This window comes from Neoarius graeffei, chromosome 10 (assembly GCF_027579695.1).
Source record: "Neoarius graeffei isolate fNeoGra1 chromosome 10, fNeoGra1.pri, whole genome shotgun sequence".
Classification (NCBI taxonomy): Eukaryota; Metazoa; Chordata; class Actinopteri; order Siluriformes; family Ariidae; genus Neoarius; species Neoarius graeffei.
This window is the reverse complement of record NC_083578.1, coordinates 80759091-80774836: the sequence shown is the minus strand read 5'-3', so window position 1 is coordinate 80774836 and position 15746 is coordinate 80759091. Positions and strand designations below refer to the sequence as shown.

Sequence of the window (15746 nt, the reverse complement as noted above, 5' to 3'; positions counted from 1 at the left end):
TAACTGGTGACTCTAAATTGACTGTGAGTGTGAATGGTTGTCTGTGTCTATGTGTCAGCCCTGTGATGACCTGGCGACTTGTCCAGGGTGTACCCCGCCTTTTGCCCGTAGTCAGCTGGGATAGGCTCCAGCTTGCCTGCGACCCTGTAGAACAGGATAAAGTGGGTAGAGATAATGAGATGAGACATCTAACTTTAAGCCAAAGCTCTGTCATCAGCAGGTTGTAATGGCCGTGTGACATCACACCGAGTTTAAAAGCAGGAGAATTCTCCCTTTCTCTCTTTCTCTCCCTCACTTCTCACCAGTGATCATGTGGTTCCTGTTCATATATGTCCAGCTTACAGCAACACAAGGCAAGTAAACCATTCTGTTTTATTACGATAAACATTTATTACAATTTATGTAAAAAATTCTGAACTGTCATTATTTATCATAATATCAACAGCTTGAATTTGAAAGTTTCTTCTTTCCCTGATTCTCAGTCACTCAGTGATAAACACCAATGATGAATGATGATTCATGAAATGTTCATGATAATGGAGTAAATATATGATTATCATAAAATAACTGCCATTAGTTTTCAGTGGTAATGCAGGGAGACAGTGTTTTGATGACATGCTGTGATTGTTTTGAGGCTGGATTTCAGATGTCTTTTATGTACTATTTGCTAAATTGTGAATTTTGTCGAAAATGTGAAGATTGACAGCTTTGCAATTTGAAAGCAAATCCGATGAAATGGCCATTAAAAAAAAGACTCAAACAAACATCCATCCATCCATTATCTGTAGCCGCTTATCCTGTTCTACAGGGTCGCAGACAAGCTGGAGCCTATCCCAGCTGACTATGAGCGTGAGCCGGGGTACACCCTGGTCAAGTTGCCAGGTTATTGCAGGGCTGACACAGAGACAAACAACCATTCACACTCACACCTACAGTCAATTTAGAGCCACCAATTAATCTAACCTGCATGTCTTTGGACTGTGGGGGAAACCGGAGCACCCGGAGGAAACCCACACAGACACGGGGAGAACATGCAAACTCCACACAGACCTTGCCGGCCCCTGGGCTCGAACCCAGGACCTTCTTGCTCTGAGACGACAGTGCTAACCACTACACCACCGTGCTGCCCCTCAAGCAAACAACTCCCTATAAATAATCTTACTTCTACAATGATTATATTTTTGATTACAAATTAATTGAGAAAAGTACAAAATAAAAAATCCAATGCAGTCGACGCTAAAACACTTTACACAATGTAATTAGTTATGGACATTAGTTACACAACTTTGGCATTGCTCTACGGTACTATATTTGACTTGTAATTATTCACGTAATTATAGTTATGCTCTAACACATGGGTCAGTACGTGGTACCTCGAATTTTAAACCATAAATAAAATAAAATTGAGTTGCAAAAATGCACTTAGAACTGATTCTTGCACTAATTGTAAAATACAATATGAATTATGCATACAAATATGTTACAATATATTGAAGTATTACATCGCATTTTTAACAGAAATTTTTGAATACAAAACATTTTGTCTGTGTTATTTTTTTTTATACAACACTTAGTTCCGGTCCACTAATTTGATTGGACAAATGGTGTTCCAAGAGCGCTGAGGTTTACGGGAACAGCAGTGGGATATTTCACTGTTTGTATCACTCTGCTTGTTTTTTTTTTCAACATAAAATTCAGTTTTGAGCAATAGTTTATGACACTGAAACCGTTATTATTGTTTTTACAGGCTGTCAGTTAATCTACGTTTTGTCATGGTAACACACAACACTCTGTCCAGCTGTGGCTTCTTTGGCCATGTAGTTTCTTCGATGAAGCAAAAATGGACTAAACATTTGGCCATATTGTATCTGAAATGTCAGTTGCTTGATATTCATTTCTTGTTTATAGATCTGCTGTATAAAAGCAATATCACACTCATTACAGTGCTATACTGATGTTATATTGCTGCTGATATTCAGTACAACAGCACACTTGCCTGTGCATGCAATATTGCCTCAGTCTATTAGGATTTTTTTAAAAATGCAATAACAATTAAAGGTGGCACAGTGGTAAAGTGGTTAGCACTGTTGCCTCACAGCAAGGAGGGTCTGGGTTCAAGCCTAGTGGCTGACGAGGGCCTTTCTGTGTGAAGTTTGCATGTTCTCCCCGTGCCTGCATGGGTTTCCTCACAGTCCAAAGACATGCAGGTAAGGCTAATTGGTGGCTCTAAATTGACCATAGGTGTGAATGTGAGTGTGAATGGTTGTGTGTCTCTATATGTCAGCCCTGCGATGACCTGGCGACTTGTCCAGGGTGCACCCTGCCTCTCGCCCGTAGTCAGCTGGGATTAGCTCCAGCTTGCCCCTCGACCCTGCACAGGATAAGTGGTTATGTATAATGGATGGATGGATTGAATAACAATCACATTCACGTGAAAAAAAATTTAGAAGAATGCATTTCATTTTTAAGATTGAAGAGTCAAATCCCTTACGAATGTATCTTTCAGAAAAGCACACACAAACAAACCCAAAGTTTTTCCTGTAATAATGAAGATGTTCATAATCTATTTTGTCACATCATCCAAAGTTAAGGAGGCTTTCAGATGTATGCAGCAACAAGCATTAAATTAAACAGGCACAAAATTAATGTAGATTGAGTTTAACTGGATTATAAATTTGGATCTAATCAAGCTTTATTGATTGAGATTAGAGGCTAGGTTCTATTTCAGTTTTGTTGCATTGTAAAAATTTTAATCATGGCTTAAAAATATTGAGATATAAAAAAACACTATGATTAGTTTGCCAGTCTAATAATATTTTTTATTTTTATTTTTTTTTTTTGGGGGGGGGACCATCAGGGTTAGTACTGAAATTAATCATTATCATTTTTTAATTGTTAATATTGTAAAAATTAAACCAGGATTAAATTATGCAGAAATGCAATTCTGGTTAAACAGTTTGATTCAACTGGACAAATCTTATGTCAAAATATATCTAATTTCTGACAAGAGACTTTAATTTTTCAGGCTTGAAAAATATGGAATAATCATTCATTATTGCAGTAAAGCACTATTTGTAAGTTTTGTACTTTATTCAACCATTACTGAACTTAAATACTTCTTCAATTAAATATCCAAGAGGGGAAAAAAACAGACTTTTGACTCCTTGCATTTTCATTTGATCTCAGAACAAGTTTTCAAATTTCTATTTTTTTCCTTTTTCCTTTGTAAAATATCTTTTGCTGGAGAGGGTTTTTTTTTTTAAGTGTCCCGCCTTCCTTGTAAAAATTACATTCTAGTCTTTGAAATCCATCCTCAAAGCTAAAAAATTACATTAACGTTAAGTTTGATAAATTAGCTAATTTACCTTTAACTTCAACTTTGTTGGACGAGGTTATGTTTTTGCCTCCATTTTTTTGTTTGTTTGACTGTTCCCAGCATAACTCAAAAGGTAGTGAACGGATTTTGATGAAACGTTGAGGAACGGTGAGCCGTTGGCCAAAGAACAATTTATTTGATTTTAATGCAAATCGAGATATGTATGTGGATCCAGGATTTTTTTTTTTTTTGGTCTGTTTGGACCAGCAGAAATGAATGAAATGCCCTTGAGCAAGCCATCTCATGCCAAACTGCTCCTCCGGCTGCTCTGGGTATGTTGTATGTCGCTCTACATAAGAGCTTTTACTAAATGCCATGAATGTATTAATTACTCTCAAATATATTTAAGTGTAAATGCTTTCTGACTTTCACCCAAATAGGTTTTTGGCTCCATACTCCATACTGCTTTTGAGTGAGAGCTTGACAGAGGACTCATTTCATACTTTTAATTAACTGTAGCTTCTCTGTACTTTTCCCATTGTTGCAGTTGATTAATGATCTTTCACCAGAACACTGAAGCAATATATATATTTTTTTAATACATGAAAGTTATCACAAAATCTTTTCACTCAGGATGTACACCATTTCAGATGTCTGAAGATGCAGGATGCTGAGTGGCTTCAGTCATATTATTTGCTTTCAAGCTAAAAGCAAAATAAAAGATAAGGAGGAAATAAAGCATAAAATAGATATTTTAATGTATTTTAAATGTATTTGAAAAAAATGTATAATAATAATAATAATAATAATAATAATAATAATAATCACAAGTAAATGAATAAATTTTAAATTTACTTATTAATTCAATATTTTCTAAATAATTGTTTCATGGATGTTCCACAACATTAAACATAACTATTGACAAATGATGTGTCATTCTTTAAGAAGTAAAAAATAATGTAATCATTGTCAAATTTCTGTGTGATAATTCACAATTATTCGCCGAAGGCGAAGTGAATATCAGTTATTAATAACCGAGATGAAGCCTGAAGCGGATAATTGTTTTAATATGTAGACACAGGTAATTTTTTTAATCATATTAAAAAAATAATTTATTTCAAACTTCAAAAGTGGCATGCAAATGTAATAAAGGCGTTGTAGACTTGTCACTTACCTATGCCGAGTCACATAAAATACTTTGTTTTGAAATTGATAAAATAAATAACAATTCCACCTTACCTTTGAATAGTTTTAGATGAAACTTCATAGCATGTTTAGTGCTTTTAGGAATGGCATTTTCTTGCATCATTTGTAATTCTTCCTCACTTACGGCGACAAAGCGATTGGTCGCCATTTTGTCGAATCGCTCGAGGTGATTATCAAGAAATAGTTCAAATTTCTTGACCACTCAGTGTGTGCGATTTTCTATAGTCACCTGTGTCTTTATACTAAAAGGAATAATAAATATATTCGGTTGTAGGCAAATAATCCACTTCAATGTTTCACACCAACCTTATTATAAGTAACAGCACATCCTGCTGTTTTATTCCATCATTATAATACATATTACTGCTCCATTTTATTTCTAATTTATTTACATTGGAAGCAACAGTAAAGTTGTAAACATCCTAGCAATAAAGGACAGTAACACACTCCTTAGATAAATTTAAAAAAAAAAAACTTCAAGAGTTTTCCAGTGTTATTTAAGTAGTTAAAGATTATTACTTTCCTAAATAAGTTCTTCTTGGAACCTTACTGATGGTGAAATGATTTGTTGTAGGTTCTACATCGAACCTCCAAGCGTTTCGACAGAGGGACAACCAAAGAACCCTTCTGGGCTTTAAATAAAATAATAAAAAAGTTAATAATAATAAAGAAGTTAATAATAATAATAATAATAATAATGGGCGGCACGGTGGTGTAGTGGTTAGCGCTGTCGCCTCACAGCAAGAAGGTCCTGGGTTTGAGCCCCGGGGCCGGCGAGGGCCTTTCTGTGTGGAGTTTGCATATTCTCCCCGTGTCCGCGTGGGTTTCCTCCGGGTGCTCCGGTTTCCCCCACAGTCCAAAGACATGCAGGTTAGGTTAACTGGTGACTCTAAATTGACCGTAGGTGTGAATGTGAGTGTGAATGGTTGTCTGTGTCTATGTGTCAGCCCTGTGATGACCTGGCGACTTGTCCAGGGTGTACCCCGCCTTTCGCCCGTAGTCAGCTGGGATAGGCTCCAGCTTGCCTGCGACCCTGTAGAAGGATAAAGCGGCTAGAGATAATGAGATGAGATTAATAATAATAATAATAATAATAATAAAAAAACATTATTATTATTATTATTATAATTATTATTATTAGGACTAGTAGTAGTAGTAAACACCCAGAGCACTTTATTAAATGACTAAATATTTAATATTATACATTAATTGTCGAAATGGAACCATGGCATTTCATATTATATTTCTCTTTTCATTTATTTCTGAGTGTAGTTTATTCATATCCTGTAACTTCGAGTGATTAAATATGCATTTCATTCACTACATTTATAAACAGTATTTTGTGTTACGGGGGCGGCACGGTGGTGTAGTGGTTAGTGCTGTTGCCTCACAGCAAGAAGGTCCAGGTTCGAGTCCCGTGGCCTGCGAGGGCCTTTCTGTGTGGAGTTTGCATGTTCTCCCCGTGTCTGCATGGGTTTCCTCTGGGTGCTCTGGTTTCCCTCACAGTTCAAAGACATGCAGTTAGGTTAATTGCCTGCTCTAAACTGTCCATAGGTGTGAATGGTTGAAAGGAGAAAACCTCAAAAATAAACCTGTAGAAATCAACGGGAAACCACTACTGTAATTCATCCCCAAAACTTTGATGGCTGAAGCCGTCGGAGCGGACCTGCCATCAGGCAAAACACTAAAAGAAGAAGATTAATGGCGCTTGATTTCTACTTGATATCTTCTAAATCATAAAACAGAGGTTTAAGAATTGCTTAAAGTCCACTTTGAATATTTGTAATTTGAATACATGTTAAATTGTAATAGTTGAATAATGTTCTTTTTTCATTATATCTGAAGGTGTCCTGACATACGGTAATACGACATAAGCTGGGTGAAAACAATACAAAATCTGTATTGTCCACATGCTCACTATACGTTGAGTATGTAACCTCTATATCATTCTCATAAATTAAGTATAGTCATTACACTTTATTTCAATTGTTTTATCACTAAAACACCTACAGCAGATGTAATGTGCTTAAATCTATATTTTATTCAGATGCATTGTCTATACTGCTGTTCCAGCATCACTACACTGCCTGCTTGTTTCATTTACACCCCTTTAATAGTTTTGTAAAAGCCTTAAAAGCTTAAGCACCTCATCCATTTCTAATAGATGGCTGTCCAAATCGAGTTTTAAGAACATCAAGTGCTACTTTAGAGAGCGTTCGAAAGATAAAACACAAGAAATGGAGTCATTTGGTTTGCTTGAAATGTTTGGACCACCACAATAGCACAACATTCATCAGACACGCTCTATTACCAGCTTAAGAAAAGGTCAGAACTTTCAAACTGAAAGTTCTTTGCTATTATTATTATTATTATTATTATTATTATTATTATTATTATATGTGTGTGTTTATGACATTTAGTTTTGTTCTGTCTGTCAGTCTCTCTGTCTGTCCATTACCAATATTCAAAATGTAATTTATGCCCATTTGGTTCCAGGCCCTCTATTTTTTTCTATTTCTCCCTTGCTGCCATAGCAACAGTCAGTCAAACTTACACATAAAAGGGTACTTAAAAATTTCTCGCCCTCACCTGGAAACAAGGGGTGTAACTCCCATTTTGGGGCATAGCTGTATACTATAAAGTCTTATATGATTGTCCACAAAAACTCAAATGTAAGAAGCAATCAAAAAAAAAAAAAAAACGGGAGAAAAGCTTCAAGCTGATGTGCTGTTGCTCCAGGACAATGCATCTGTCCACTCAACACAGGTGGCTGTGGCAGAAGCAGCCAAATGTAGCATTGAACTGTTGCCCCATGCACATTACTCACCTGACCTGGCACCGTCTGACTTCTATCTGCTTCCTGAACTGAAATCCCACTTGCGTGGTCACCATTTTCAGAGTAGTGATGAAGTCATCCATTCTGTTGAGGAGGATCAGGAGGCTCCAGATGTGACCTCCTTTCGTGAAGGGAAAGCGAAGCTTGAACATTGGTGGACAGAGTGCATTGAAGTTAAAGGAGAATATGCTGAAAAATAATGCAAGAACAATCTTTCTTCTGTGACATTTTCTGGCTGAGGCAGAGAACTTTTTAAAGTCCCCTCGTATTAATGATATGTCTATTGCTGTCAAGTTGAAATGATCAGCCAGTTCTATATTTTATTTTAATTTCTCCTCTATTAATTATTTTAAAGTCCTATTATTATTTTTATTATTGTAATCATTTATATAGTATGCTAATTCCATATGATTTGTCGATAATTATATTTTCCATCCATCATCTGTAACTACTTATCCTGTGCAGGGTCACAGGCAAGCTGGAGCCTATCCCAGCTGACTATGGGCGAGAGGCGGGGTACACCCTGGACAAGTCACCAGGTCATCGCAGGGCCAACACAGAGGGACAAACAACCATTCACACTCGCAGTCAATTTAGAGTCACCAGTTAACCTAACCTGCATGTCTTTGGACTGTGGGGGAAACCGGAGCACCCGGAGGAAACCCACACAGACACGGGGAGAACATGCAAACTCTACACAGAAAGGCCCCCGTCGGTCACTGGGCTAGAACTCAGAACCTTCTTGCTGTGAAGTGACTGTGCTAACCACTACACCACCGTGCCACCATAATTAGATTTTATTAAAACTTATCTTATGATTGGTATATATGAAAACTTAAACTAAATATCGACTATATAGCAATCGTATGCAATTTCACCCCATGTCCACTGCACAAGAACCTCAGTGACAGGTGTATGTGTGTTTTAATTGCATGCAGTGTGATTTTGGGCAGCTCTGTGGTATAACTGAATGGGCTACAGACTTGAAATGAACTTATCAGGAAATCTGCACGAATGTGCAACTCTGACAGAAGCCAAGCTCGAACACTTTCTCTTTGATAAGAGCAGAGTTTCAGCAGAGCGTGTGGTTAACCACTCCTCTGCATCTGACACACCAATATTTTCCACTGACCGAATGAGGTTCATTTCACACACCTATTTTAAAATTAGTTTTGACAAAAAAAAAAAAATATGGATCAGCTCATAAAAGTATTAATAATCTGGGGAACTGCAGTAGGTGCTCTAACACAAGGTTTAACTTTCATATCCCTTTATACGACTTCAGTTGTGTGAAATCCAGTTCCAACTATTTCTGTCATTTATTCAAAATGAGATTACAATAAATATAAGAGATGTGAAATATCTTTTTTTTGTTTATTTTTAGGACAACATGACAAATTATGACTATACTGTAACACTTTCCCTGAAGTGGGTGGAGTACAGAAGCATGGCAGGCAGGAGATAATGTTCACATACATGTTTATTTAAGCTTTTCAGCTTCACTTGCGGGGCGGCACGGTGGTGTAGTGGTTAGCGCTGTCGCCTCACAGCAAGAAGGTCCTGGGTTCGAGCCCCGGGGCCGGCGAGGGCCTTTCTGTGCGGAGTTTGCATGTTCTCCCCGTGTCCGCGTGGGTTTCCTCCGGGTGCTCCGGTTTCCCCCACAGTCCAAAGACATGCAGGTTAGGTTAACTGGTGACTCTAAATTGACCGTAGGTGTGAATGTGAGTGTGAATGGTTGTCTGTGTCTATGTGTCAGCCCTGTGATGACCTGGCGACTTGTCCAGGGTGTACCCCGCCTTTCGCCCATAGTCAGCTGGGATAGGCTCCAGCTTGCCTGCGACCCTGTAGAAGGATAAAGCGGCTAGAGATAATGAGATGAGATGAGATGAGCTTCACTTGCTCACTCTAGGACACACATGTACACACACACACGAAGTTATGTTCTGGTCCCGGGGCTCTCTTCTCTGCTCTCACCCTCCTTTTTATGTTCCACCGTCACTGTAACAAAAATGCACACACATTAATTGACAACAGGTGTAATGACTTGGCCACTCACCTTCCCTGGCCCTGCTCTCTATTCACAAACTGACGCTTGGCCATACCCCAGTGCTCGACTCAGGCCAGGGAGCTGTCTGAAGTCCTCCACCACCATCTGTGCCCCCGGGCTGTGGACCACCTCGAATTAAATGGCTGGAGGGTGAGATACCAACGGGTGATCCGCGCGTTGGCATCCTTCATGTGGTGGAACCACAGGAGGGGTGTGTGGTCTGAACAGAGGGTGAAAGGGCACCCCATCAGGTAGTATTGGAGGGCGACGACCTCCCACTTGATGGCCAGACACTCCTTTTCGATGTTGCTGTACTTGCTTTCAGGCATCGAGAGCTTGCAGCAGATGTACAACATGGGAAGCTCCTCGCCCTCCACCTTCTGGGACAAAATGGCCCCCAGCCCTCTGTCCAATGCGTCCATCTGTAAAATAAACGGGAGAGAGTAGTCAGAGGAGTGTAAAAGTGGCCCCCACACAGTGCAGCTTTTACTCTAGTGAAAGCCTGTTGGCACTGCTCTGTCCACTGAACCGGATCTGGTGCTCCCTTTTTAGTGAGATCAGTTAGTCGGCTGGTGATGTCTGAATAATTAGGTATGAACCTATGATAGTAGCCAGCCAGCCCCAGGAACTTTCTCACCCCCTTTTTGGTCTTGGGCCCCAGGCAGGCCACAATCGCTGCAGTCTTGTTAATTTGGGGACATACCTGACCATGACCCAAGTGGAAACCCAGAAACCGTACTTCCACCTGCCCAGTTGCACACTTTTTTGGGTTAGTTGTGAGACCCGCATGCCTCAGTGACTCTAGGACAGCCTTAAGGTGTTCCAGGTGCCGCAGCCAATCATTCCTATAAATTATGATGTCATCAAGGTATGCTGCCACGTAGGCAGTGTGAGGGTGGAGGATCTTGTCCATGGACTGCTGAAACATAGCGGAAGCCCCAAATAACCCAAAAGGAAGCATGACAAATTGGTGTAACCCAAATGGTGTGGAAAAGGCAATTTTCTCTCAGGATAGAAGAGTCAAGGGGATCTGTCAATATCCCTTTGTTAGATCCAGTGTCGAATAAAAGTGAGCAGTGCCTAACTGATTGAGCAACTTATCAATGCGAGGCATTGGGTATACGCAGGGTGCGATTTGTCAAAAAACCAGAAGGGGGGATTTTTTTTTTTTAAATCATGAAACGTCACAAAACTAAGGTAACAATAGGCTAACAGCTCAATAACATCCGATGATATCAAGTGAATAACACTGTGGCAGCGGGGGCGTGGTCAAGCATCGGTCTGTGACAGGAGGGCGGAGTCAGGGAAGGTAAGTGGCAGAATCACTACACCTGTCGTTAATTCATGTGTTTGTGTGTCTTCCCAGTGACCGCGCCCTATTTATGGAGAGAGAGCGAGAGCAGCGGGAGCTCTCTCCACAACTAGACGACTGATGTGTGTGCGCGTATGTGAGAGTGCAGATAGAAGCTGAAAAGCTGAATAAAAGCGAGTTGTGTGAAATCAGTTCTGTCCTGCCGTCCTCCTGTCACAGATCGATGCTTGACCACGCCCCCGCTGCCACAAACACTAAATGAAAACGAACACTAAACCAGAGATAGTAAATTCATCTTCCTATCTCTCTGACTAAATAAACTAACACACAACAAAGTTCGCATTACTTGTCGCGTTGCTGTGATGTTTCTCTCCCTCCGGATTAAATGGACAGTGACTCGAAAATCACTAAAATACATGAATACTAAATGAACAGTTTGCTCTGATGGCGCAGTTCATGTGGCCTTTTCTGCTTTCCCGTCGGTGTGCTATCCGCCGCGTTTCGCCCTTCTTTAATCCACATTTCTGCGAATTTCTCAGCAGGGAAGGAACGCACGTCTGGCCCATTGACAGCGAGGAAAAGAAGGCTGTCAGTGTGGATACATTCATTCTGTTGCGTTCATCAATAAGGATGTGATTCATGGTGCTAAATCCACATTCACACTCTGGATATTGTTATTATCTACGATGTATCTATTTGCTGGGGATGTTCGTGAACATCAAAGCTGCCACTTCGGGTCATTTTGAAAGTGAGTGCAATGTAGACCATAGAAAACTGTGTCACAACATGCCTGTCATGTCAACTTTTTTTTTTGGTTTGTTTGTTTTATTGACGAGGTTGTCCCCCGAGGATTTTTTTTCAGCAGAGATAAAAACCAGAGGGGGGGATGATCCCTCCCATCCCCCCCAGCAAATCGCACCCAGGGTATACGTCAAATGTAGACACCGCGTTGACTTTTCTATAGTCCACACAGAACCAGACCAACCCATCGGTCTTGGGAACCAGGACCACCAGGCTGCTCCAGTCATTGTGGGACTCCTCCATGATGGCTATTTCAAACATGACCTTGAGTTCATCTCAAACCTCCTTTTTTTGTGTTTGGGCAAGCAGTAAGGGTGGCTATGCATCACCACCCCCAGGTTCACCCCGTGGCTCAATGTAGCCATGAGGTGGGTGTGGCCAGGAAGGTGCGAGAACACGTCGGAAAATTTCTTCTGCAACTTGGCCACCTCCATGAGTTGGGCCGGTGAGAGGTGGCCCAACTCATGGAGGTGACTGGAGTGGTTTGAGATGTTACTTTTTTTTTTACCTCCGGCCCCAGCTCTGCCTTCTCCAGAACTACCGATGCCAATGCCATGGGGACCCCCTCATTCCAACATTTTAACAGGTTGAGGTGGTAGAATTGCAGTGCCCCACCCCCATTTGTTCGCCTCACCTCACAGTTGACATCCCCAACTCACCTTGTGACCTCAAAGGGTCCTTGCCATTTGGCGATTAATTTGGAGCTCGATGTGGGCAATAATACGAGTACCTTGTCTCCTGGTGTGAACTCTCTAAGGTACGTGCCCCTGTCGTACAACCAGACTTGACGTTCTTGTGCCTGCTGTAAATTCTCTTGGGTTAAGTGCGTGAGGGTGTGGAGTTTTGCACACAGGTCAAGAACATACTGAATTTTGTTCTTGCTAGGTGAAGGTCCCTCCTCCCAATTTTCTCATAGCATGTCCAAAATGCCACACGGCTTATGTCCATGTAATAAGTCAAATGGTGAAAAACCTGTGGAGGCTTGCAGGACCTCTCATATTGCAAATAACAGGGGCTCGAGCCATTTATCCCAATTATGTGCATCACTTACAAATTTCTGAATTAAGTTTGAGTGTTTGATTGAATCGTTCCACTAAGCCATCTGTTTGTGGGTGATAGACACTGGTGCAGATAGACTTAATTCCCAATAATCCATACAGTTCATGCAGTGTGCGTGACATAAATGTAGTGCCTTGGTCTGTCAGGGTTTCTTTCAGAATCCCAACCTGGGAGATAATACGGAAGAGCACTTCCGCAATACTGCGTGCTGAGATATTGCAGAGTGGCACCGCTTCCGGATATCACATTGCATAGTCCACCAGAACTAAAATAAAGTGATATCCCCATGCTGACCGATCTAATGGCCTGACAAGATCCATACCAATTCTCTCAAAAGTGGTCTCAATTAGAGGGAGAGGGCATAAAGGCGCTTTTGGAGTGGCCGTGGGATTTACTAATTGGCATTTGTGGCATGCTGCACACCACCGACGAACGTTCCTATGAATCCCGGGCCAATAGAACCGGGCCATTATTCGGGCTAGCATTTTATACTGCCCTAAGTGTCCCGCCATGGGATTAAAGTGAGCTGCATGGAATATGAGTTTCTGACAGCTCTTTGGGATTAACAACTGGGTTATCTGTTCACCAGTTTGAGTGTCCTGTGTCACTCTGTACAACCTATCCTTAATCATAGCGAAATATGGGAAGGCCAGTGTCATGTTTGGCTGGAGAGTTTGACCATCGATTACTCTCACTTGGTCAAACATGTGATGCAGAGTCTCGTCTCGCAACTGCTCTAATGGGAAATCCTCTGGGCAGCACGGTGTTGTAGTGGTTAGCACAGTCGCCTCACAGCAAGAAGGTTCCGGGTTCAAACCCAGTGGCCGGCGAGGGCCTTTCTGTGTGGAGTTTGCATGTTCTTCCCGTGTCTGCGTGGGTTTCCTACGGGTGCTCCAGTTTCCCCTACAATCCAAAGATATGCAGTTAGGTTGACATGGGGCGGCCTTGGGCTGAGGTGCCCTTGAGCAAGGTACCTAACCCCTGACTGCTACCCGGGCGCTCTGGTGTGGCTGCCCACTGCTCTGAGTGTGTGCGTGTGTTCACTGCTTCAGATGGGTTAAATGCAGAGGATGAATTTGAATGTGCTTGAAGTGTGCATGTGACGAATAAAGGTTTCTTCTTCTTTCGTCAAGGGAATCCCTTCGAGAGGGAGGAGGGGCAAGCTGCTCCTCACTCCTCGTATCGCCCTGACGCGGTGCTGATGTAGACGACTCTGTGACGGTTTCCACAGTCAGTGCCATACTGGGATCTTCTCTTGACATACTAATGCAGGACACACCTCTTACTATGTGTTCCATCAGTCCTTTGAACCCCAGCCTATCAGTCTCCAAAATCAGCGAGTGGGTGAGAAAGAAAGAAAGAAAGAAAGAAAGAAAGAAAGAAAGCACAACTTTATTCATCACACACTTGTGAAATTCCTCTCTGCATTTAACCCATCTGAAGCAGTGAACACACACATGCACACACATGTGAGCAATGAGCACAATGAGCAGTGGGGAGCCATGCTAACAGCGCCCAGGGAGCAGTTGGGAGTTAGGTGCCTTGCTCAAGTGCACCTCAGCCCAAGGTTGTCCCATATTCACCTAACCTGCATGTCTTTGGACTGTGGGGGAAACTGGAGCACCCGGAGGAAACCCATGCACACACGGGGAGAACATGCAAACTCCACACAGAAAGGCCCCCGCCAGCTGCTGGGCTTGAGCTCAGAACCTTCTTGCTGTGAGGTGACCGTGCTAACCACTTACACCACCGTGCCACCCATAGGATTAACTGCAATCTTTATTCTATGCTTTTCTCCCCGAAATAGAATGTGGATGGACACTAATGGGTAGTTGTGAACATCCTCATGTACACACAGAACCTTCACCACTTGTGCTTTCCCCGGTGCCTCACCTTGCACCAGGCTTTGGTGGATTGAGGTCTGATTACAACCGGAATCCACCAATACGTGATACGTATCCCCTTGCACACTTACCGGTATACGATATGCTCTAGCCTGATCGGGGGTGGTCTCTGGCACATTGGGGATCCGGATCACTGCTCCCACCTCCATCATGGAGCACTGAATCTGAAGATGTCCCGGCTCCCCACAGCACCAGCACACCAGCCCAGGCTTCCCCTCTGCACTGGTGTTATGGGTGTCACTCACCTGAGGGGGAGAGGACACAGACATGGATGGGGAAGATGGGAGGACACCACAGGTGTGTTGGGCTGGCTCGGGGGGAGCCGGTCCATGCCTCTGTGGTGGGGGAACAGGGTGGGGAAGGGCAGAAGAGAGGAAGGGGGAAGGAGAGAGAAAAAGAGAAGAGGCGACACATTCTCCTGCCATCAGAACTGCTGCCAGATGGTCCTCCGCCAGTTGGATGGCTTGTTCCAGTGACGCTGGGCAATGACACTGGACCCACTCTGCCATTCCTCCTGAAAGTCGCGCGATGATCTGTTCCAGTGTCACCAGGTCGATGATTCCCTCGACGTTATGGTCATCTGCCCTCAGCCACCACTGGCAGGCGCCCTGGAGCTGTTGGCTGAATGCGAATGGACATCATGTGGGCCCATCTTCGTAAGGGTGAGGTAGGGAGGGTCCGCTGCGGTGATGGTCAAGGACCCCGCCAATGCAAGCAGGTGCTGTAATGCCTGGTGATCTTCCTGCTGGGCCAGCACCAAGGCTTCGAGGCATTGTTCTTGCTCCTTCTGGAGGGCAGTCAGTGCCTGATGCTGGTTCTGCTGAGTGGTAATGAGGGCATGGATGAGATCTTTGAATGGTGAGGACTCCGTGGGGTGGCTCCCTTCGGTATTCTTGGGTTTCGGCACCACTGTAATACTTTCCCTGATGTGGGTGGAGTACAGAAGCATGGTAGGCAGGAGATAATGTTCACATACACATTTATTTAAGCTTTTCAGCTTCACTTGCTCACTCTAGGACACACAGACGTACACACACACAGTCGTTTCTGGTCCCGGGGCTCTCTTCTCTGCTGTCCCCCTCCTTTTAATGTTCCACCATCACTGCAACACACACACACACACACACACACACATATTAATTGACAACAACTGTAATGACTTGACCACTCACCTTCCCCTACCCTGCCCTGCATTCACAAACTGACACTTGGCCATGCCCCCGTTGCCACACATACATAAACAAACAAATTATTATTATTATTAT

The 15746-nt window shown here is 42.6% G+C and overlaps 1 protein-coding gene across 4 annotated transcripts in view; it reads left to right on the top strand.

Moving 5' to 3' along the window:
* The first annotated feature begins 206 nt into the window (after positions 1–206).
* The window catches only part of LOC132893348 (scavenger receptor cysteine-rich type 1 protein M130-like), a 72420-nt gene continuing 56880 nt past the window's right edge, over positions 207–15746 (top strand). For all 4 annotated transcript variants that reach the window (XM_060932391.1, XM_060932390.1, XM_060932389.1 and 1 more), the window contains exon 1: positions 207–353. In XM_060932391.1, coding sequence (XP_060788374.1) covers positions 311–353 — 43 coding nt within the window. In that variant the 5' untranslated portion in view covers positions 207–310. The remainder of the gene's footprint in view (positions 354–15746) is intronic.